Source organism: Saccostrea cucullata, unplaced genomic scaffold (assembly GCF_032062105.1).
Source record: "Saccostrea cucullata isolate Sc308-1 unplaced genomic scaffold, CSIRO_AGI_Scuc_v1 ctg5382, whole genome shotgun sequence".
Taxonomy (NCBI): Eukaryota; Metazoa; Mollusca; class Bivalvia; order Ostreida; family Ostreidae; genus Saccostrea; species Saccostrea cuccullata.
Window position 1 is genome coordinate 2,082 of NW_026929780.1, and position 24,931 is coordinate 27,012.

The 24,931-nt window shown below is 33.6% G+C and overlaps 1 protein-coding gene and 1 long non-coding RNA gene across 2 annotated transcripts; both read right to left on the reverse strand.

Moving 5' to 3' along the window:
- Positions 1-293: 293 nt before the first annotated feature.
- On the reverse strand, positions 294-24,191 carry LOC134282176 (aromatic-L-amino-acid decarboxylase-like; the record flags this gene model as incomplete). Its single annotated transcript, XM_062764615.1, has 11 exons — positions 23,766-24,191; positions 17,950-18,063; positions 6,127-6,178; positions 5,981-6,045; positions 5,706-5,813; positions 4,024-4,134; positions 3,419-3,451; positions 2,476-2,637; positions 2,177-2,244; positions 1,065-1,135; positions 294-313 (listed from the first exon to the last, which is right to left on the reverse strand). Coding segments are annotated over exons 1-11 (1,005 nt in total), but the record flags the coding sequence as incomplete, so codon positions are not given.
- Positions 10,423-17,502, reverse strand: LOC134282177 (uncharacterized). Its single transcript, XR_009995231.1, has 3 exons — positions 17,436-17,502; positions 12,420-12,495; positions 10,423-11,206 (listed from the first exon to the last, which is right to left on the reverse strand). It is a non-coding gene; the product is annotated as an uncharacterized LOC134282177 (long non-coding RNA).
- Positions 24,192-24,931: the final 740 nt, after the last annotated feature.

The following is a 24,931-nucleotide window of genomic DNA, read 5'->3' on the forward strand; positions in this document are numbered from 1 at the left end:
ACCAAATTATAATACATTATAGTTAAAAATGATTTAGAAACGAAGCGACGATTGACGAGCTTCAGTCAGAAATAAATTGATGGAGACTGCAGTTCAATTAAATGTAATCAATTAAAATAATTTTATTTCTTTTCAAGTTTAAGAATAAAAAGTTCTTATAAAAAAAAGTTGTCTTTTATAAATCCAAACGCCAAATTATAAATAAAATTATAAATGTAGTAACATATAAGAGAGTTGTGTTGATTTTTAGTGAGATATTTTGTTAAATAGAAAATATGTAATACAATACATACTCTGAAGTCAGTTGTTTCAGCTGTAATATAAAAATGGAAATGTTAGGATATATCAGATCAGATTAAAAAGTTTTTTTTTTTGGTTATTCTCAATACTAAGTACTGCTTGTTAGTCTGAAAAAAAATCTGTGGCGAACGATCCGAGAGCACAAGTAACACCCAATGAAAAAAGTGTATAATGATTATTAACATTGCAATATTCGATCTTTTCCATTTGTATTGTATGATTTTGATTTGTATTCTAATATTTTCCATTTGTATTGTATAAATTTTCATTTATTTTTGTATAATTTTTATTTATATTTTATAATTTTCTATTTGCATTCTATAATGTTCCGTTTGAATTATATTTTTTTTAATTTGTATTCTATATTTTCCATTTGTATTTTTAAAAAGTCATTTAAATTGTATAATTTTTTTTCATTTGCATTCTATATTTTCCGATTGCATCGTAAAATTTCCTATTTGTATCGTAAAATTTTTTATTTGTATCGTTAAATTTCTTATTTGTAACTGTAGCTGATGATTCATTATTTATTTCTTGAAACATGCCATAACAGCTAAGAAAGCTCTGCTTTCAGATAAGTTTGGATGTCTATGGAAACCCTTTCATTCGAAGGGGGTATGATTATTCGAGGTATTAATTGTTTATAAACATATCAATAAAGTGTTTTGATGAGATTTCTTAAGAATCTCTAAATTCATCCATCCATCATATTTTTATTTAAATAAAAATATTCACAAATAACATCTCTCTTGAACTTGTCTTACCTTGATGTTTATGCTGTAGATATGTGGCACTAGCACCGAGGCAATCAGTTAGAGGTTTTTTGTTCTTCAACCTTGCAAAAGTAACATTTATAGTACAGCATAAATGTAAAATTCTTTACCTTAAGGGAATAGACTGAATTCGAATTTTCTCTTAATTCTTGGCATTTTGAACAGCGATGTACATACAATACAAAGGTTTTCAAAATTTCTCTCTTTAATTATCAAATGTAGTATTGTTTATTGCCGCTTCAAAAATTCTTCAAATAATGGAATATCTTCTGTCCAAATGAATTGTGATGTAGAAAGTATAATGACATAACCTATCATTGAAACAGTGATACACACGGTAAGACAGAATCCAAATAAGCTTATATAAATACACTCTACAGTGATATATAGGGTGCAACTATATGATAAATGATCTCAAGTCTTCCTGTGCAATAAACTCAACTCTTCTTACTTTCTGTCATCAAATATTTTAGATACTAGTATATGTTCCTTTTTATCATTACATAGTGTATATTAATCAACATATTATCATACTCTGTAAGTCACCCTTCATGTCACTGCAGCAGGGGTCTTACTATCATATTGAGTAGAAGCAGAAAGTCAGTACAAGTCAATATATCATTACCATATTCAATGAATTGTATGAGTGCATGATTAATGTCAGTGAGATGCTATAAGAAATACTTCTAACGAGTTCTTTTTTATAAACAACACCCCGTCCTAATTATTTACAAAAACAGAAACTATTGAAGTCTACATTTTCAAAGATCCAATTAAAAATAGTCTTTGTTCCTATATTTTCATTACCCATCCCTCTTTTATTTAATCCATTGTAAAATAAGGTAACAAGATTAACATGTATGAGCTGTAATGAATTTTTATTAACCTTAAGGAATTTTTTAAATGAATAATCATCTGTACTTTAAAAAATTACGTAAACGAATTCAAGCTGTTGGAACAAAAGTCTTTAAAAGCTGAAAAGCAAAAATAATAACTTAATGAAAGAAACAATACATAGAGTATGAAGAAAAGGAGTACATGTATGAGAGATTGAAAGGTTAAATATGGCATGACTTTCTCTGTACCCGGATGCAGTTATTTACCAAAGTACAGCACATTCTGTTGTTGTCAGCAACCATTTGTGTGGATTAAAAGAGATGGAGGAAATTTTCTGCAAATCATGGTAATATTATAATTTTTGTTCTAGACCTTTATGTCTGGCGTTTTTAACCAGTTTTAATACAAATAAAGTATGCCAAAGTATTAATTGCACGAAAACATCTGAAATAAAAGAGAAGTAGCAAAAATAGAAACATTTAAATAAGGATTATGTAAAATTGCATACAAGTATTAATCAATATTTTAACCACCCCTCCAAAATATTAATTAAACGAATTTTTACCTCTTTGCCATCAATGAGGTAGTGGAATTCTGGGCAAACTAACGCACAACCGGCATACGCAGCATCAACGTGCAGCCAGACGTTCTCCTTGTCACACACCTCCGACAGCTCATAAATGTCATCAAAGGAACAACAAGAAGTGGTGCCCACCGTGGCACAGACCTGAAAAATACACAATGCATCTCTTTCTTTCTCCCTGTGTTGAATGTCTCAATTTAAATCAATGAGCTCCTTCATAGATAGAGAAAATTATAATCGATACTTCAAATTAAAAAAGGTAAAGCTCATGAACAACAATTGATCTCATAAACATGGAGAATGTATGAAATCAATGAGACTTTAATATGAAAAAAAAGAGAAAATTGTCACCGATACTTCAAAAAGTGTATTTAAATAATGACCAAACAATGATGAAAAACGTCAGTCATCTTTTAATACTTAATTCTTATGATAGATTGTATTTGCTGACAAGGTCATTGTATCGACCATAGAACTTCCAACTGATGACTTTAAACGAGGTATTGATATTCTTATTTCATCAACATGATTGTCAATAGCTTGCCTCATTTTATATATTCTTCGTACTTAGAAACTCTACGCACTTACGAATCAAATTAAAGAGACAAACGCCATATGCAAGTGATAAGGGAATATCGCTATATAAGTAAGGGAAGTTGACGAATAAAAAGAAATCATGTTGATCATAAAGCTTTGTAGTTAGTATTAAGCGAGCCAACATAAAAATGGAAGTACTAGCTATTAATTGGTAATACGTTGTCGATATATATGAATGTTGAGCTGAAGGTCACGGCAAGTGATTTATTTTCCCATGCACAATGTTTGAATATGAAAATACAGCTGAATATACTTTGAAAGTTCTCATTATGTAGTGCCTGAAAGTAAAAATATGAAGCAAACGAAGAACTAAAATATCGACACTTACAAAAAAGGGATGGAGTCCATTTGATTTGTCTGTCTGAAAATAGAAAGGCGATTGTAAGTCAGTAGGCTACAGATTAGTAACTGATCTTGTAAAAGATTAGGTTGGATAACCAGAGATGTACAAAGCCATCATTGAAAAAAATGTGTATATTGTGCAAAAAGCGAGCGTTTTCAATTCATCTCTTTACTATAGAATAGGAAGAAATTAATCTAGAAACGTGCGCATATACATGTATTTTGCACATTAAATATACACTTTTCAGGTGGTAGCTCTGTGATCCTGTTCGTCCATCCAATTTTTTCACACCAGCGAGCTACATATCTGTATTCATAAGAAACTGCTTTGGGTCCTTGCAAAGAACAATTTCCGTTTACAGATTAATTCCGTTTTCGAATTAATTACTGCCTTTAATTCTTCGTTCTTCATCATCTTTTGCGAATTATGGTTTAATTTCAAGACGAAGTCGCAACTTCTTTTTATTCTCTTTAAAACCTGTAGCTATATGTAGTTTATCTGCATCTCAGAAAGGATTACTAGTATTTTCCTAAAATTTTATGCTAAACAATTATGTCATTTATCATTTCTATGATTTAATTTTAGTGTACCATGATGCTTCTTTTCAAAGCTTTTACAGACAAGGAAAGATTTTCATCTACTTCGATCTGTCGTAAAATCACGGACCCCAGTGAACAAGCCTTTTGAACACATACGTTAGCCTGAAAGATATAGAAAAGTAAGTTAAACATCAATATTACGGTATTTCTCGATACAAATAGTTCTCGAACGCAAACCCAGAAAGTTTAGAGGTATTGAGTTCATAAATAAGATGTTAAATGTTTGGGGAAAAAACATGTGGCAAAGGCATGTTGAAAACTAAATCGATGAGGATTAAATGCATACAAGCAAATTCAAAGAATTGTGGTCCCTCGCTTTCGGTGTCTTTGTGGGTGAGATGTTATTTTTTATGACATATTGTGTGTAATATGAACATACTATCATATGTCATTTATTTAGAAAGTAACACTGAAGTTTATTCTTTTTGAAGGATGAAAACCCTAATCCTTACCGTTAAAAAGTTATGGCCAAAGTAAAATGTTTTTTTTAAAAGTAGGTCAACTCCAAGTTCAAGATCAAAGGGTCAAAGTTGTTGATATCCAATGAAAGGTTTTCTCACAAGGATTACATATGTGAAGTATGAAAGCCCTAACCCTTACTGTTCAAAAGTTATGATCAATGCTAAAGTTTTTTTCATAAGTACACAAATCTTTAAGGTCAAGGTCAAAAGGTCAAAGTTGTTGATATCCAATGAAAGGACTTGCCACAGAGAATACATATGTGAAATATAAAAGTCCTAGTATCTACCGTTCAAAAGTTGTGACCAAAGTTAAATTTTTTTAAAAAAGTAGTTAAAACTCCAATGTCAAGGTCAAAGGGTAAAGGTTGTTGGTATTGACTGAAATGTCTTCTCAAAAGGATTACATATGTGAAGTATGAAAGCCCTAGCCCTCACCGTTCAAAAGTTATGGTCAAGGTTAAAGTTTTTTTATAAGTACGTAAATCTCAAAGGTCAAGGTCAAAAGGTCAAGGTTGTTTGTATCCAATGAAATGTCTTGCAACAAGGAATACATATGTGAAATATAAAAGTCTTAGTATCCACTGTTCAAAAGTTGTGACAAAGGTTAAAGTTTTTAAACAGTAGCGAAAACTCCAAGGTCAAGGTCAAAGTTTTTGGTATCCAATGAAAGGTCTTTTCACAAGGATTACATTTGTGAAGTACGAATGCCTTAGTCCTCAACGTTCAAAAGATATGGTAAAGGTTAAAGTTTTTTCATAAGTACATAAATCTCCAAGGTCAAGTTCAAAAGGTCAAGATTGTTGTTATCCAATGAAAGGTCTTGCTACATACAATAAATATGTGAAATATGAAAGTCCTAGTACCTACTATTCAAAAGTTATGGCCAAAGTAAAATGTTGGAATTTTTGTGTAAAAGTGGGTCAAACTCCAAGGTCAAGGTCAAAAGGTAAAATTTGGTGGTACCCAAAGAAAGGTCTTGTCACAAGGAATACACATGTGAAATATGAAAGTCATAGCTCCACTAAATCAAAAGTTATGGGCAAGGTTAAAGTTTTTGTGACGGACAGACTGACCGACTGACAGACAGACGGACAGACAGACAGACGAATGAGATTTAATGTCCCCTCGCTTTCGCGAAAGCGGGGGACAATAAAGCTGAACATGACAAAATTACGTTTTAAAAGAAAAGCAGACAACAAAATACAAATATACCAAACATGAGGTGTAGGCGACAAGCCGGGGAGCTTCGTCCACTGTGTTTTGTAGAGTGTGACGTTTTGCAGCGGAAAGAGCCAAGAAAATACACTCGCTTCCAGATCCCTATAATGTCATGTTGTATACCTTATAGAGAACTTTTTAAAATAACAAATTTGCAGTAAGGAACCTTAAAAAATTCTAAGCAAGAACTTTATAATGATGAACTTAATCTTTTATACGTAAATATTGTTGGGGGGAAAAGGCAGGAAAAACACTGGTATCCTACTGACCTGAATGGACCCCCCACCCTCTCCTCCCTCGTGTAAAAACTGCTTCGGTAGAGACACGAGTTTACCTGAAATGAAACAACAATGCTCAATGTGTATCTATAAGCAACAAATTACATTCCATATGGAAATGATTGACTATACGTCACCTAACCAGTCTGTGACAACCATTTCCAACTCCGTGCATGCGGGACTGATCGCCTGGAATCGAAATATAATCTATGAAAACACAGGATAGTGGGTAGGAGTTTGGAATGAAGCAAGTGTTGTGATGATATTGTCATTTTGTAAAACTTGAATTTTCTGGATGAAGGGACGTTACTTTATATTTACTGCCATATGGAAATTTTAGAATTTCCTGCATGTCGTTCATAAGAAACTGCTTGCAGTCCTTGCAAAGAACACTTTCCGTTTGCGGATCAATAAATGCTTCTAATTCTTATTCATCTTTTGAGAATAATGGTTTGATTTCAAGACAAAGTCGCAATTTTTAAAATTCTCTTTATGAAAAAAGCAATTCCAGAATCTGTATTTGCATCAATGTTTTAAAAATAATGAATGTCATATCTGAATATCACTAACTTCTGCTCTGGTAAGAGAGATAACTCTAATTGACATAAATGTCTATTATTACTTTATAGATTTGCCAAGTTGAAGTCTTTTTGTCCAATTTTTCCTGCGAGCCATGCTATAATTGTTTGTATTTTATTTAAGGTATAAAATACATTTCTTATGGAAAATCATTAAAGTTCAAGCTACAATTTATATGAGTGAGCAGAGAGTTTATGAACCTTGAACCGCGTTAATATAAACCTTTGTATTTCTGCAACGAAAACAAGATTAAAACAATAAAGACAACTTGCAGCCGCAGAAAATTTGTTTTGAAAATAAAAAAGAATGAAAGCCATGCAATACATGAACCAGTATACATTATATTTAATTTCAAAAGGAACCAGAGACATGAGAACGATTTACCCTATGGGAATATTTCTTTTTGACGTCCTAACCCCACTTTTAAACCAGAAGTCTCTGTCGAGACTGAAGCTCTACTGGTTTGTACTTATAACAAAGGAAGAAAAAAGTACTTAAGCAGTTGGAGATTGAAACTTTTCAACAGCAATGAATAGAATAATGATCCTCAATTAAGTCTCTTTATGTTCTTAGTGCAGTCTACTTGCATGCCACATTTATATTGTAATCAGACTAAAATTGTATTTGGAGTAGCATTTTGAAAGAATTTCACAGAAATTTCTATTTTTAGTAACCACGGCAACACCGTTCATCCAAATCAAAAACCGATATACAGAATTATGTATCTTATTGTAGTCTACTTGTGTGCCAAGTTATATTGAAATCAGACTAAAACTGTAGAAGGAGTAGCATTTTGAAAGAATTTCACAGAAATTTCTATTTTTAGTAACCACGGCAACACCGTTCATCGAAATCAAAAACTGATACACAGAATTATGTATCTTATTGTAGCCTACTTGTGTTCCAAGTTATATTGAAATCAGACTAAAACTGTAGAAGAAGTAGCATTTTGAAAGAATTTCACAGAAATTTCTATTTTTAGTAACCACGGCAACACCGTTCATCGAAATCAAAAACCGATATACAGAATTGTGTATCTTAGTGTAGTCTACTTGTGTGCCAAGTTATATTGAAATCAGACTAAAACTGTAGGAGGAGTAGCATTTTGAAAGAATTTCACAGAAATTTCTATTTTTAGTAACCACGGCAACACCGTTCATCGAAATCAAAAACCGATATACAGAATTGTGTATCTTAGTGTAGTCTACTTGTGTGCCAAGTTATATTGAAATCAGACTAAAACTGTAGGAGGAGTAGCATTTTGAAAGAATTTCACAGAAATTTCTATTTTTAGTAACCACGGCAACACCGTTCATCGAAATCAAAAACCGATATACAGAATTATGTATCTTATTGTATTCTACTTGTGTGCCAAGTTATATTGAAATCAGACTAAAACTGTAGGAGGAGTAGCATTTTGAAAGAATTTCACAGAAATTTCTATTTTTAGTAACCACGGCAACACCGTTCGTCGAAATCAAAAACCGATATACAGAATTATGTATCTTATTGTAGTCTACTTGTGTGCCAAGTTATATTGAAATCAGACTAAAACTGTAGGAGGAGTAGCATTTTGAAAGAATTTCACAGAAATTTCTATTTTTAGTAACCACGGCAACACCGTTCGTCGAAATCAAAAACCGATAAACAGAATTATGTATCTTATTGTAGTCTACTTGTGTGCCAAGTTATATTGAAATCAGACTAAAACTGTAGGAGGAGTAGCATTTTGAAAGAATTTCACAGAAATTTCTATTTTTAGTAACCACGGCAACACCGTTCATCGAAATCAAAAACCGATACACAGAATTATGTATCTTAGTGTAGTCTACTTGTGTGCCAAGTTATATTGAAATCAGACCAAAACTGTAGGAGGAGTAGCATTTTGAAAAATTGTTTACAGACAGACAGACAGACGGACGGACACACATTTGTTTATATATTGGGTACATCAAGTCCAAGTCCTATTGGATACTGCTTATTGGATACAAAAAAAGTGTACACACGAGAGAGCATTATTTGGGTAGTTACTGTTCAAATCTTATTGGATATTAATCCTCGTGTCCGTATTTTATTGGGTTTTTTCTTATTGTTTTTTATTCATTTCAAATTTATTATATATTTAATATTTGCTGGTAAATTCAGACAAGACTGAAAACCTTTGGTTTTGAACCCATATTTTTGTCAATTTCTATGATATAGCTCTTTTATTGTAACACCTAACTAATTTGTTCTTAGCAATAAGGATATACACCTGTATATTTCAAAATAACTAATATTAAAATATATGAATACCTAAGTGCAAAAAAACTGAATTGTGAAAACACAACTCAACACATCTCAGACTCTGTTCAACCTTTCTTGAATAACAAAATTAAGTATTTAAGGAGAAACCTTTTTGAGTCATGACCAATTAATAATTAGCAAATGCCCATTACATGTTGGGCAGAATGAAGGTATCCAACAGGCTTTGGACAGGTGTCCTATACCTGTTGGGTTGTATTTTGACGAAGGGATTAAACCACCCAAGAACAATTGAACATGTGTACATTGTCCAATTCTATTTGGGTTTCTTGAATCTCCTCATCAAAATACAACCCAACAGGTAATGGACATCTGTCCAACTCCTCTTGGATATCTACATCCCACCCAACAGGTAATGGACACTTGTCCAATTCTTCTTGGGTTTCTTGAATTGTTTCATCAGAATACCACCCAACAGGTAATGGACATCCGTCCAACTCCTCTTGGATATCTACATTCCACCCAACAGGCAATGGACACTTGTCTAATTCTTGGGTTTCTTGAATCTCCTCATAAAATACAACCCAACAGGTAATGGACACCTGTCCAACTCCTCTTGGATATCTACATCCCACCCAACAGGCAATGGACACTTGTCCAATTCTTCTTGGGTTTCTTGAATTGTTTCATCAGAATACCACCCAACAGGTAATGGACATCTGTCCAACTCCTCTTGGATATCTACATCCCACCCAACAGGCAATGGACACTTGTCCAATTCTTCTTGGGTTTCTTGAATTGTTTCATCAGAATACCACCCAACAGGTAATGGACATCTGTCCAACTCCTCTTGGATATCTACATCCCACCCAACAGGCAATGGACACTTGTCTAATTCTTGGGTTTCTTGAATTGCATCATCAAAATACAACCCAACAGGTAATGGACACCTGTCCAACTCCTCTTGGATATGTACATCTCACCCAACAGGTAATGGACACTTGTCCAATTCTTCTTGGGTTTCTTGAATTGTTTCACCAGAATACCATCCAACAGGTAATGGACATCCGTCCAACTCCTCTTGGATATCTACATCCCACCCAACAGGCAATGGACACTTGTCTAATTCTTGGGTTTCTTGAGAATCCCCTCATCAGAATACTACCCAACATGTAATGGACACCTGTCCAATTCCTCTTGGATATCTTCATCCCTTCAATAGTATATAAACTAAAAGGTATTGGACATTCTTCTTGGGGTACTCAAATTTTTTTTCATAAGAAAGAAAACCCAATAGGTATTGGACATTGGTTCAACTCTTCTTGGATATTACATCCCAACATTAGAATAAAACCCAACAGGTGATGTTTATCTGTCCAATTCTTCTTGGGTTACTTATACCCTTCATTAAAATTGTCAAATTTGTCTTGGATATTTATACTCTTGCATTAGATTGCAAACCCAATAAGTATGACATTTACCTTCCCTAATTGAATTCAAATTTATCTGCATAAGCATACATAAGTCCAAAACATATTTAATACTTTAATTCTAACATTCCACATCTCATTCAGTGTACACTTTACAAATGATAGGAAATATATAAGCATTTTGTGCCTAAACTAAATGGCTTTTAAAGAATTTTATAACCATGTTTGCAAAATTTAAATTTAAATATTGGAACTTGGAGCAAGTCATTACAGGTAGAGCAAGATGCTGAAAACCATATTGATAAATAGATCACACCCTTGATAAAATATTTGCCTTCAGCTGCTACGATTGTGTTGTATTATATGGAAAATTTCTATAATCCTGTTTATTACAGATACATGTACAATACATATTTTCCCTGTAATAATAAAAATACTTCTGGGATGTAAAAGAATGGATTAAATAGTCACCGATGTTAAAAGATATTACATGATCTCATTAATCTGGTTTGGAAATCACAAACTTAGTTTTGAAGCCGATAAAACAGTGTCGCACCAGAAAACTTAGTTACAAGTACAATGAATGAATTCGTTGTATCAAAACTTTAAAATAATTGATGCACTATGTCCAAATCTTTTCCACAAATCGGGATAAAGATATTAAATCAAATCATCACTGTTATAAGTCTTAGAGCTAGAGAAAAGTCATTACATGCCCAAATTTTACATGTAAGACTTTGATCCTATATTTCAATAAATGTCAAAATGGTTTTATTTTTGTTTCTGTTCAATACTTTCTTCTTCAGGGTCTCTCATGGCCTATACTGTATGATACCTCCATTGACCCTGCTCTTTTATATTGCCATATGTTTATCCAGCAGCAGTGGTTATGCTCAGGCAATCTTTGAAATATTCCTCATTTCATGCATCTCCTTCAGTTCTGCCTCTGTCCATTTTATTCATTCTGCAATGAGATAAAGGCATTTCTTTGCCGTATAAAACATGTTTTTCTTGACTACAGCAAGATCACCCTTTATGTTGATCAAACCCAACCAAGAAGTAGAAGTATATTTCTTATTCAGAAATATGTATTGATAAATAAAATGGAAGAAAAACTAAATTCTATCAACTCTTTTTTTTTCTTCTATGTCTAACTGCATCTTCATCATACCCCCCATCCGCCATAAGTTTATCAAAATGGAATCATCATTCAACACACAAAACGATGTTGCATATTAATTAGACAGTACGTTAGTTTCTGAGTGTTAAGAAGTAGATTTTAAAAAGATTTTACACCTATTCTTTGCAAATTTTAGACTTCTAATGTAACACTATCAGTACATTAGGGGTACATAATCTTCAAAAACATCTCTACACTTAACGATAAAGCTTTCACATTAGTATTGTTTTTAGCCCAATGGTTCTGCTAAAGAGGATTTAAAATTGACCCAAACCTTACTAACTGCTTTGAAATTATGTTGACAGGGACAGAGACACACTTGACACTCCATCCCCCCTTCCTGGGGTATGCTTTGCACAAAATTTAATTAAAATTGACTAAGCTGGATAGAAGTTGAAAATATGAAAAATTACAGTCAAACAGATTATGAATAACTTTCAGCACATCAGACATGAAGTAGTGATCCTTAAATAAAATACACCTACAAGATGAAGCTGTTTTATTCCTTTGAAGTGATATCTAGTATTGTTTCTTTTCCTGTATGCCACCTCTATCAGAACAAAATGTTATACATGTATTAACATAACCTATGACCATATAGTACCCCAGTATTTACTTTACAATTAATTAAGTTCTGGAACCAACCCTCAGATGCCCTTAAAACAAATGATTCTAAACTGGCAAAGGTAAAGGGCATCTGAAGAATTTAAAATAAAATGATAGTACAAACAAGCAAACAGTGTGCATGAAAATGTTGGCAAACACTAGAAAAAAATACTAAGGTACTTTCTCAAACTTAACATGAATACTAAAGAGGTTTTATGTAGCTGTATTGCACATACCAAAAGCTTTCCTGCAGTTAAAGGTTGGTTGCCTAGTAGTTATGTAGTATGTACAAGTTTTTCCCTCTATCTCTTCTAAATTTAAGAAGCGAAAATGTCTCTAAAAATCTTATGGTTGGCATGAAGTATTCCTGTTCATTTTACTGATTACTTACAATTGTCCTATTTCTGAGGGTCATCTTCTGATGGGTGTGTTCTCTGCAATGTTCACAATTGAAGTTCCTGTTTGACCTGTTACATATTGAAAATCCTCAATGAACATGATTATGGTTTTAATTTCCATTGTAATTATTGATTACTTTTATTTAAAAAAATCTAAATCAATTTACTGTAACATAATACTTAGGAAAATATTTATGTAATATCAATGGAAAAAAGGAATCATTATCTCCAGTTATCCTATCACAAGTAAGCATTAATCATATAAATTCACATACGTAAACCCATTAGCTTTTTGTGCTATTAAATCATAGTCATCGCTGTGCAATAAAGGAAATCAAGTACTAATCCACAGCTTTGTGGCAATAAAGTTACTATCCCCGAGTAAAAAGTGACAAGCCCAAATATAGAGGCAAAAATTAAAAAGTAACATTGAAAAAAAGTTCATCGTGAAAAAAGTCAGGGGCCCGTTTCATCAAAAGTCGTAAAGTTAAGCCTTAACTTAGGCGTACTTCCGGGGATTACGCCAAAATTTAGTCGGGCGTAATTTGCGTTTCACCAAGTGGCGTAAGTCTAGTCGTAAAAGATACGCTTAGTCACAGGACTAAGTCCTTGACAACATTGCATTGCGCAGGCGCAAAAACATAAACATTGCCCAAAGCGTACAAACATGTATAAAATGTAGCACGTCAAAGTACAGAATAACACAAGTTATAGATAAATTAATACTTGCACTAATTGAAACATGCATGGGTTTATAGTGTTATGTAAGAGACATGCATCTTTTAAGAAACCAATTTTAGTTTTTTTTACAATATTTCAATAATAAAAGTCTAATAAATTGAAAGGATGAAAAGGACAGTACATGTACTTGTATTTCGGAATTAAGCAAAACTATTCATTTTGGAAATTTAATTACAGCCATACCCCCTCTTCCCAAAATTGATACAGGTTAATAACTTCGCCTTTGATAATAAATTTCATGATTCGATAAATACTGATTCTACTGACAAATACTAATAATTAAGTTTGAGACATAATAAGATTTTTAAAAATTTTAATAAGAAATGTATATGCAAGCAAAAATAATGAAAACAAAATGCAAACGGTTTACTTAAACAATAAAATGCTTTCTTTGTTTGGTATTACTGGAATGAACGGAAGCAGCTGTTGCAGAAAAAATACATAACCCGCGTAAGCGGGTTATGTAAATTTTTTCTGTAATAGCTGCGACCGTTCATTCCAGTAATAACAATCAAAGAAAGACATTTTATTGTTTATATTTATATCTGTTTAAATAATTATTTAAAGTAGGATTAAAAAGATTAATTATTGTATTAATGATGCGAACGTCTTTATACGTTTCATTGATAGAACAGCCACTGATCAAGAAATCTGTACAAGCGACATTCCGACTGTAGTTCATGCAGTGATAAACGCAATGGGTTTTCTTAAGAAATAAAGGAGAATATATTCAGCGGATGTAAATATATATGAACACATTTTGAGTCAAGAAATAAATTTTACACGTTTACTACTATGGTACATGTTAGATAATCCTGTCTATATTTATTAATTTTTTGTCAATTCAATTGATTCATAATTGTTCAGTTATAGAAAAAAATTCTTTACTATCTGCAGATTAAATGTGATGTACCGTTTTAAAAGTACACAGAGAGAGAGAGAGAGAGAGAGAGAGAGAGAGAGAGAGAGAGAGAGAGAGAGAGAGAGAGAGAGAGAGAGAGGTTTGGAAAAATGACTACAAAGATATTCTTACAAAAATTCTCTGCTTGTGTGGCCTCTGTCTTTAAAATTTAGTTACAGCTACTCTTTATTTTGTTTTCATTAAAATGTAAGTAATGCAGGAAATCAAAAACATGTATATTTTCATCTTATATGTGCTTTATATGCGCTCACATGATCTTATACTATGTAAGATTTGCTCTTTTAAACAAAATTATGAACATTAAAGATGTCTTCTGCATCAATGTTTGTCTGAGAAAAAAAAATTAGGAATAATTCATTCTTGAACTTAACTGTGTAATTATCACCATCTTACATCGATATTATAAAAGCAATAATTTATTACCACTTTCAAAAATCTCTTATTGTCTATCAGACCCCAACCCCCTCCCTGGGTTGGGGTCTATGATTCGCCGGGAGCATCACTTGTCCCAGATACCTAGGAAAATAATTACTTTCGTCCTTAACTAAGTAATCTGTACATTCAATGTTAATTAAACTGCGAATTCGGGAGATTCTGAACCCTCTCTCCGACCCCCTCTGGATCCACGCATGTGGACGAGAAGTTAATAAGAAATGGACTCTTCAAACATGACAAAAACTATTTGGTTTTAAGATGGGTTATTTTTTTGAATTTTTTTCTTAAATGTAGAAAATTACATGAAAGATGATAACTATGCTTTTGAAACCGATTTTTTTTTGTTTTTCAGAAAATATGTTGTTGGAAAATATTTTTCAAAATAGACAATTTTAATGGGTCTCTTTTTAGTAAATGAAAAAGAAACTAGAGATACCGTAAGCAATGAGTTCAATAAAAGATATCCCCCGCCTTCCATTTAAATATAATGGCAGTGTCCATGTTTTGCTGTGGGAAACCCAAAATATGTATCGGATCAAAAAGTACAATAAGGCACAATGGCAATATATAATAAAGATTCTGTGAAAAGTACAATAAGGCACAATGGCAATATATAATAAAGATTCTGTGAAAATTTCACCAAATTTCAATCAGTGATATGAAAGGAGTTGCGGATAGAGATGGGTACCCCCAAAGCGTAACAGATGGACGGACGGACATCCCGATTACTAAATAGTATATACATGTACATATACATGTACCGTCCCGCTTTTCAAGCGGGGTGTAGAAATACAGTTATATATGTAAATTGATTTACAATACCTTAGACATACAATACCACAATCAAACGTGTATGAATGCATTGTCAAAACGTAAGAAATCTCTAATAAAACAATCTTTTCTTCTCAGCAGAAATTTATCAAAATATTATTTGAGTACGTTATTACTCAAATCAACTACGTCCCCAAGTAGTTGTAACAACACCCCCCCCCCTCCCCCTCTTCATAATATGTATAATTAAATAATGCATTGTTTGTATTTTAAATTCTTCTTAGAACCTTACTTTTTCTTTAGAACTCGCTAAAATTAATAGAAAGGCCTTATTTTAACTTTACGCCCTAACTTACGCCTACCCATGAGTAGACGTAAAATTTTGGCCTAAATTTAGTCAGGCGTAACGATACGCTCTTTAATGAAATGCAAATATTCGTGCTAGTCCCGACTTTACGCCGGCGTAGCGCTACGACTGGGCGTACGACCTTTGATGAAACGGGCCCCAGGGTATTAACTACAGATGATTCTTTTTAAAATTAAAGTTTAATTTAATTTTCGCTGGTAAAATTTAATCATATATAAATTAATGATTTAAAAAAATGAAAAAAAGATTTTAAATTTTCCTTTTCTGGTCATTCACTAGTTCGTCTAATTAAAACGAAGCAAAAATCATTTTGTTTTCATCTTGAATCATTTAAAGCCATATATGGCGTATGTACAATGAAAATTATTAGACTAAAATTATAAGAACTTATCATTTGTATCATTACTTTATATAAACATGATAAAGATAGAAATTTTCCGTAAATTACAAAATCTAAGTCAATTGCGTTATAAAGATATCAAAATTTAATTTGGATTCTCGGAGTTTTCTCCGACTTGGAAGAAAATACAAAAGATTTGAATAACACATTACAGAAAAGATAAAAGCGTGTTATTAGATAAAACGAGGTGTTCTCCGTGCTCCGAATTGTATGAAAAGCTTTAATTTAAATGTATTAACTATATTTCTTTACTTAATTTTGTATTTTTCAATAATATATTTTTTGATCAGTTAGGCCATATATGGCTTTTAAAAAACGCTACATAATTGCATGACACTTATCATTAAGCTGATTGAGTAAATGTATATAATTTAATAATGAGATATCTGTGAGGCATATATGTACAAGCAAATATTGCTATATTAAACGAAGGAAAGAGAGGAATTCAAATTAGGAAATAAAAGATCGTTTTTAAGTAAATCAGTTTTGTAGTACTGCAAAATGGATGCAGTTGTGTAGATGTATGGATAATATGAGCATGTTGTCTGGAATATGTCCATATTAGGGAATTAAATAGCAAAAAAGAGTGAAAATACCGGTGGTGCTTTTCATGCATTACATGTGTATTTTAAAATTCTTAATAGCCAAAGGGGATTCCTCAGTGCAGAAAACCACTAGCCCCATCCTCAAAAATGGAAGCCCCGGGTGTAGCGCGATGCTAATTACACACCCATCATGTGAAATATAGTTATAGTAGCCCTATATCAATTTCAGTTTTGTTTTAAATTAATTAAAACAAATGACAAAAACAATAATTTAAAAAAAAAATCAAAATAAAGCAGACACTCAGTCAAAATCAAAGACAGAAAGAAGCACTGTTTTGACTGAAAGTTTTTCAGTAATACAATGAATCTCTTAAGTTACATATCAGATGAGATAAACTTACATACAATTGTTTAGTTGTTGTCAATTATCCCATTTATCATCAGCTCACTTTGCGATTGTAATACTGTCCACATGAACCGATAATTTACAGCTGATTTATGAACACACGATTGTTAAAATTTTCATTTCCCTTTCCAATATACATTGTCAGAACATACTTAGTTGGTTATGATATAAAATTAAATAATGAACACTTTCGATTTATTAAAGATTATCCAACAATATACGATCATTTACTAAATACTTCTCGCCCTCAAGATAGTTAAAAAGACAGAGAAAATTCAAAATACAAACAAGTGCAACTTAGGATTAATTGTTCCGATATATCTATTTTAATTTTGTGCACAATTGTTTTCAAAATTACATTAAAATCTATTTTCCTTAAACAAGAACCCAGCAATAGATAAATATTAATCGAATAAACTTACCTTTTCTCTTGTCAATCAGAAAATCTTGTTGACATTAAGTGTTTCTTAGTCGCCATATTTTTTTCCATGAAAACAAACGTTTTCATGATCAGGATCGACGGAAGTTGATTTTCGGAACTCTCGAGAATTTAGAGTTCCGAATGTAAAACTGAAACAACAAAACACGGTGCGTCCGTGAAAGCAACTTTTTTGGACACTTTTTTGGACAAATCGTCGTGTCCAAGTTTTGTTGGGTACTAACCTGCAAATACCCAATTAGGGTGTTTTAAGCATATTCAGCGACACTTCTTATTGGGTATACCCAATAAGCAAAAAGTACCCAATAAGTACAATCTTGGCATGAAAAATACCCAATAAATGCACTCTCGTAAACACGGACAGACAGACAGACAGACGGACGGACGACGGACGCATTACTATCGCATAAGCTCTTCTGGTCTCTGACCAGTAGAGCTAAAAATCCACGACTATTTGTATTTAGTGCAGTAGATGTGAATGTGTTCATCAGACTTACCCAGGATGTGGAGATGCCTGCGATCCCGTCAGACAGCATAGTACCCAGGACTGAAGCAAAGGAGTGACCAAGGGGGAAGTAGGCATTAAAGAGGGGATGTTGATGATGTAAAATCTGCTCAACAAATATTCAAAACGTTGTACATGTGAAACTAGTAAAAATGGATTTTGAAAAAATAACATTGGTCAATACAATGCTCAACAAGCTCCATCCAAGACTTTTTAGCTCACCTGAGCCGAAGGCTCAAGTGAGCTTTTCTGAACACATTTTGTCCGGCGTCCGTCCGTCTGTCTGTCTGTAAACTTTTCACATTTTCGACTTCTTCTCAAACACCGCTGGGCCAATTTCAACCAAAGTTGCCACAAAGCATCCTTGGGAGAAGGAAATTCAAGTTTGTTCAAATAAAGGGCCACGTCGCCCTCATTCAAGGGGAGATAATTGGGAATTAATGAAAATTTGGTGGGATGTTTTAAAAATCTTCGTCTCAAGAACCACTGTGCCAGGAAAGATGAAACTTATGGGGAAACATCCTCAGGTAGTGTAGATTTATGTTTGTTCAAATCATGACCCCTGGGGTAGGGCGTGGCTAAAATGGCCGACCAAAGTTTTACATAGAAATATATAGGAAAACTTTTTAAAAATCTTCTTCTCAAGAATAGCAAAGCCATAATTGATCATATTCATATGGAAGCATCCTCAGGTTGTGTAGATTCAAGTTTGTTCAAATCATGACCCCCGGGGGTAGGGCGGGGCCACAATGGCCGACCAAAGTCTTACATAGACACATATAGAAAAATTCTTTAAAAAATCATCTTCTCAAGAATAGCAAAGCCATGATTGGTCATGGGATTACTTTTGGATTTAAAGTTTTCAATAATAAACCAATTTCTCCTTTTTCCTAGCCACAGTGCTCAGGTGAGCGATGTGGCACATGGGCTTCTTCTTGAAAATATGAAGATGCTTCAAAGCCCGATTTCAATGGAAAATATCATCTACCCCCTTTTTTCAAGAGCTCGAATTAGCACTGGTATTAAAATAATTAATATATCAGATGTACTGTTGTATTGTTCTTTGTATCAGACAAAGATTTTATGGCTAGATTACTATAAATATTGAATTAAATGGGTGTAAATTGTAGGTCGAAATCGAGAACTAGTATGATCCTTGGTTCATTGTCATTTTCTATTGTTTCGTGACCTTGCATCTTATTAAGTATTTCGACACAATAGGATATACCTTGTTGGTTTGTATAGAGGGTTGTTCGGATTGTCCGCGGACGTCATAACTTTTAAGGTCACCTGAGTCACGTATGTGACCTAATATTGCTCTCTGTTTTCGTCCGTCGTCGTGAGGACGTGTGTCTGATCAACTTTTCACATTTTCGACTTCTTCTCAATAACTACTGGACAAATTTCAACCAAACTTGCCACAAAGGGTCCTTGGTTATGGATAATTCAAATTTATATGTTATAATGAAGGGAAGATACTAGTAATTAAGAATTAGTGAAAAATTATTGGCATCTTTTAAAAATCTTCTTCTCAAGAACTTCATCCTCTGGGAGTGTAATTTCAAGTTTGTTCAAATCTTTACTTCCGGGGGTAGGGTGGGGACACACTATACAATCAAATTTTTACATAGGAATACATAAAAAAAATCTCTAGAACCAGTGGTTCAAAACTGATGAAATTTACATGGAAACATCATCATTCATCAGGAAGGGAAGATTCAGGTTGGGCTCAAATCTTGTTCCCCGGGAGGTAAGGTGTGGCAAGAATGGACATGTTTTTCATTGAAATACATAGTAAAAATCTTGAAAAATTCTTTTCTCAAGAACAATAAAGCCATGATTGGTTATATTTACATGCAAGCATCAACAGGTAGTATAGATTCAAATTTGTATAATTTATGACTTTGGAGATAAGGTGGGACCACATTGGAGGATCAAAGATTTACATAATTACAAGTAACAGCTTTTCAAAAAGCTTGCCTGACGTAATCAATCAATATCTGTAAGAGAAGTGATAAACCTTTTGAGCAATACTTTTTAGCTCACCGGAGCCAAAGGCTCAAGTGAGCTTTTCTGATCAAAATTTGTCCGTTGTCTGTCGTTGTCGTAGTCGTTGGCGTTAGCGTCGTTGTCGTAAACTTTTCACATTTTCATCTTCTTCTCAAGAACCACTGGGCCAATTTCAACCAAACTTGCTACAAAGTAGCCTTGGGTAAAGGGGATTCAAGTTTGTTCATTTGAAGGGCCACGCCCTTTTCCAAGGGGAGATAATAATGAATTATAGAAAAAATAATGGCATTTTTAAAAAATCTTCATCTCAAGAACCACTGGGCCTGAAAAGATGAAACACATGTGGAATCATCCTCAGGTAGTGTAGATTCAAGTTTTTTCAAAACATGACGGCCTTGGAGAGCGTGTGTTGTTAATGGAGTTCATAAGTTTTATATTGCTATATATAGGAAAAATCTTTTAAAAATCTTCTTCTTAAGAACCACTGGGCCAGAAAAGATGAAACTCGTGTGGAATCATCCTCAGGAAGTGTAGATTCAAGTTTGTTCAAATCATGACCCCCAGAGGTAGGGTGGGGCCAAAATGGTCGATAAAAGTTTTAAATATATAGGAAAAATCTTTAAAAATTTTCTTCTCAAGAACCACTGGGCCAGGAAAGATGATGATCATACAAATCATCCTCAGGTAGTGTAGATTCAAGTTTGTTCAAATCATGACCCCCAGGTGTAGGATGGAGCCAAAATGGCTGATCAAAGTTTTACATAGGAATATATATGAAAAATCTTTGAAAATCTTCTCAAGAACCACTGGGCCAGGAAAGATGAAACTCATTTGAAATCATCCTCAGGTAGTGTAGATTCAAGTTTGTTCAAATCATGACCGCCGGGTTTATGTTGGGGCCAAAATAGCCGATCAAAGTTTAAGATAGGAATATATAGGAAAAATCTTCTTCTCAAGAACCATTGAGACAGGAAAGATGAAACTGCTGTGGAATCATCCCCAGGTAGTGTAGATTCAAGTTTGTTCAAATCATGACCCCCGGCAGTAGGGTGGGGCCAAATGGCCGATAAAAGTTTTACATAGGAATATCTAGGGAAACCTTCTAAAATCTTCTTTTCTAGTACTTGAAAGCAGTGCTTAGTGATATTTAAAGGGAATCGTCTTTAGGTAGTGTGGATTCAAGCTTTGTTCAAATCATGATCCCCTGGGGGTTAAAATTCAAGCCCCAATCCTCGGTAAACTTTCAGTTCTGATCTGATGTGTGCTTTTTCCTATCCAAATTGCTTAGGTGAGCAATGTGGCCCCTGGGCCTCTTGTTTGTGTTTGAAATATGTCTTTTTTATTTGAGAACCTTGTAAAAATATTTAATCATTTAACTTGTAAAAGAACGATGCCTTTGCTGCATTCTGAAGAGTTGTTAACAGATTGGTTAATGTATGTGGGTTTTCTGCCAATCGCAACTTTTCGGTCCCTCTCCTCGGGCCTCATCTAGGGAAGGAGAGCACAAATGTATTGTTAATTTATACGCCATGACACCCCCCCCCCCTTTTCACAAACTTTGAAATAAAGCATGGATGATGTATATAGACCTATTTTCTCTGGAAAATGGAGTTAACTTTATTCATTAGCCAATGTAATGATATTATCTAAAATATACTATAGAAGGGACTTCTAACTCAGTTTTTACTATGAACAGGAAATGTATAAATTTTTAACATCCGATGATGTCGATACATTCGAGTTTGACCTCTGACGAAAAGACCCGAGATGATGCGATTGCCTTTTCTGCAAGTAGATTGATCTACCCCTGGATCTAAATTTAAAGCTACACCTATTCTGAAATCTGTTGTCAAATCATTCATTGTGAACATTTTAGAGAATGGATATAACTAAATACATATGTTGTAGGAAAGCATTTTCTCCAATGAAGTAAACAGTAGTAGTTTGTGTTCATTGATCTTTTTTTCTGAAACGTGGGTACTATAATTTTTTGAGAACGAAATAGGTAAATCCAACGTTTAGGCCTTTGTGGAAAAGAAATCCAAGATTTCGCACAGGTAATTTCTTTCGTCAAATCGTCTGGAACCTGGTTGAACTGCGTCGATCGTTTGTGGTGATTGGACTAGTCCATCAAAATATGGAATAAACCAACAGAGGGGAAACAAATTAAAGAAATTATTTCTTTTGTTTTGCATGTCCATATTCTGATACATACGATTTATATGTTGTTTTAAGGAATAAGATATAATTTGTAGATAGAATTTCTGAATCATAAGAAGACGGAGGTTACAATAACAACTTTATTTAATTCCATGACAGTTAGCACCCCCATTCATACAATAGAACAATCCAAGAAAAGGCGCGAATCTCGCTTACTCGTGACATTTGGCGCGAAAAGAGCGATTCACCCCTTTTTGAGAACATAAATGGACTGATCCAGTAGTATAGAAATGCAGTAAAAAAGATACACGGACACGTTGAAACGGTAAATCACATGGAATAATCTGTTTCATGCAAACAGAGTAAACAAAGTCAATACTGCATTATTTTGCATCAGTAAAATCATTGTTTCCCTGGAAAAAAATTTCTTTTAAAATGCAGGTAAAAGATTTGCAATGTAAATCAGCTTGCACAAAATCTAGCTCTCTGGGTATGATCTATTAGTTTCGGATCAAGCAATTATCAATCCTTATACAGCCTGACGCCGTGACATCAGGCAATGAATTCATTCCATGGAAAAATCTTCAACAAGCTTCTTCTAAAAAAATAGCAAGGAAATGAATTCTCTTATCTATATGGAAACATCTTTTGGTAATGTTAAATAAAATTTGTTCAAAGCATGACCCTTTTCGGTAGAGAGGGAACACCGGGTTATTTAAGTTTTAGTTAGGAATATTCTAGTATAGCAACGATCATTTGGAAATCTTGTTCTCAAGAACAACAAAGCCATTATTATCAAGAAATTTAATACAGAACGTCTCTAGGTACTGTAGATCACTAAATTTTTGTGATATCTTATTTTTACGAGATAGTTATTGGCTCTTGATTAACCAGATGTGGTTATTCCTAAATATAATCTTAGGAATACTAAAATACACGACTGACGAGAATGAAATTTTCGCTAGCTAACTGTCTCGCGTAGTCTATGACTTCTAATGCTTCAAACCTTTGACTTTTCATACGGATTTAACACAAATTTGCGTTTATCAGGGGGGTCTGCGCTTTCGGAGGGGGGGGGGGGGGGTCCAAGGTAACTTTTATCTTGCTTTAGTATATGAATTTGATAACCTGCAAATTACAGGAGGGGGTCCTGACCCCCGCTCCTCAAGATCCGCGCATGCACGAGAATGAAATTTTTGCTAGCTCTCTGTCTCGCGTAATTACACGAAAATTAAGTTTTTGTAAATAAAAAGTATATTCAAGATTGTTCAAATCATGACCCCTGGGGTAGGGTGGGTCACAATAGAAATTAAACATAGGGAAAAAATCTAAATCTGAGACCGATTTAGCTGCAGATCTGTAGCGTAATAGGTTTTATATATTTGTCTTTGACCATAACGCTACAGATCCCGTACTGCAAAAAAGATGCAATTTACGGCGCAATATTTTTGCGCACTTTTGGGGAGAATGATCGTGAAAATTATTGTGATTTATTTCAAACTTAACAAAAATTAAAACTCCAAAAATCGAATCGCAGATCGAGCAGAAACGAAAAACTTCTAGACGTTTAAATTAGGAACTTTTACATCAACTCCTATTTCAATTTATGGCTTAAATTTTCTTCTAGTATACGCTTACCCCAGGTAATATTATTTCCTTAAAATCCTTCATAAGATCCTCAAAGTTCTCGGGGTCTTTCGGGGCATCTTTGGGTACAGCGTTGATGAGATAACCAGGTTTGACATCCGGGGATACTCGTCTGTTTTCAATAGTTTCCATATAATCTGCAATAAAGTCTACGACTTCTTTGGCCTTGACTCGAAATTCAGCAGCATCCATGACTTCTAGTTGTGTTGTTACAGAACAGTATTCTAGTGTCAGACTCAGTTGGTGACAACTTATGTCACGTGAGCATTTCCTGTTTTTTTTTTTTAATCCAAAAACTTCAAATCGACCTGTTTCACAAAAAGGTGTTCAAAAAGAATGTTCATGCATGGTTTGGAAATTTTCATAGATGCTGATGCATGGATTTAAAGATAACATTATTTTTTTTTTTAATCAGATGTCTTGTTTTTAGCGTGCAAGTTAGTATAACGATCAAGAATTTCATAACGGAACAAAAACTGTGAACGTGTTGGAGTGTGAACGCGTAACAGTTATTAATATGACAGTATAATGAACACCATTATAAGGTTCAAACCATTGATAGATCTATACTGTAATCGGTTAGGAAAGGATACTTGTTATGTATAAGATATGTTAAACTGAAGCAATCATTGGGTGTTCACTAAATGACTACTAGTATATCAAGGGTTACAATAAATGCATTGTCTATTTATACGATAAAAAAATGATTTGGCAAAGATTAATGAAAAAAAGCTTTGGAGGCATTGTTTTATATTAACTTTCAAATTCAAAGCATTTTGTGATCCCCGCGTTCGGTGCTTAAGTTGAGGCACCTTATTAATGGTTGGTGTAACACCGACCCACCCCCCCCCCCCCCTTTCCAGCTTCTAAGAATTTTTATTAGACACAAAAACTTATTTAAAATTCATGTTTTCCTATTCTATTATTCCTATATTTCGATATCTGATATCATTTTCCGCTTTTGTTAAGATTTAGAGATTGGCCCTGGTAAATAAAAATATTTAAGGGACAAAACAAAATCTTGTAAACACATACGCTTCATGGGAGATTTTCTACGTTACTACGACAAAATCAAGAAAATTTATGCAAGATGTTGTTTAGGGAGATGTTGTTTTACAAACCCCTTACAGCCACACCCGGTCAAAATGATTTATTTG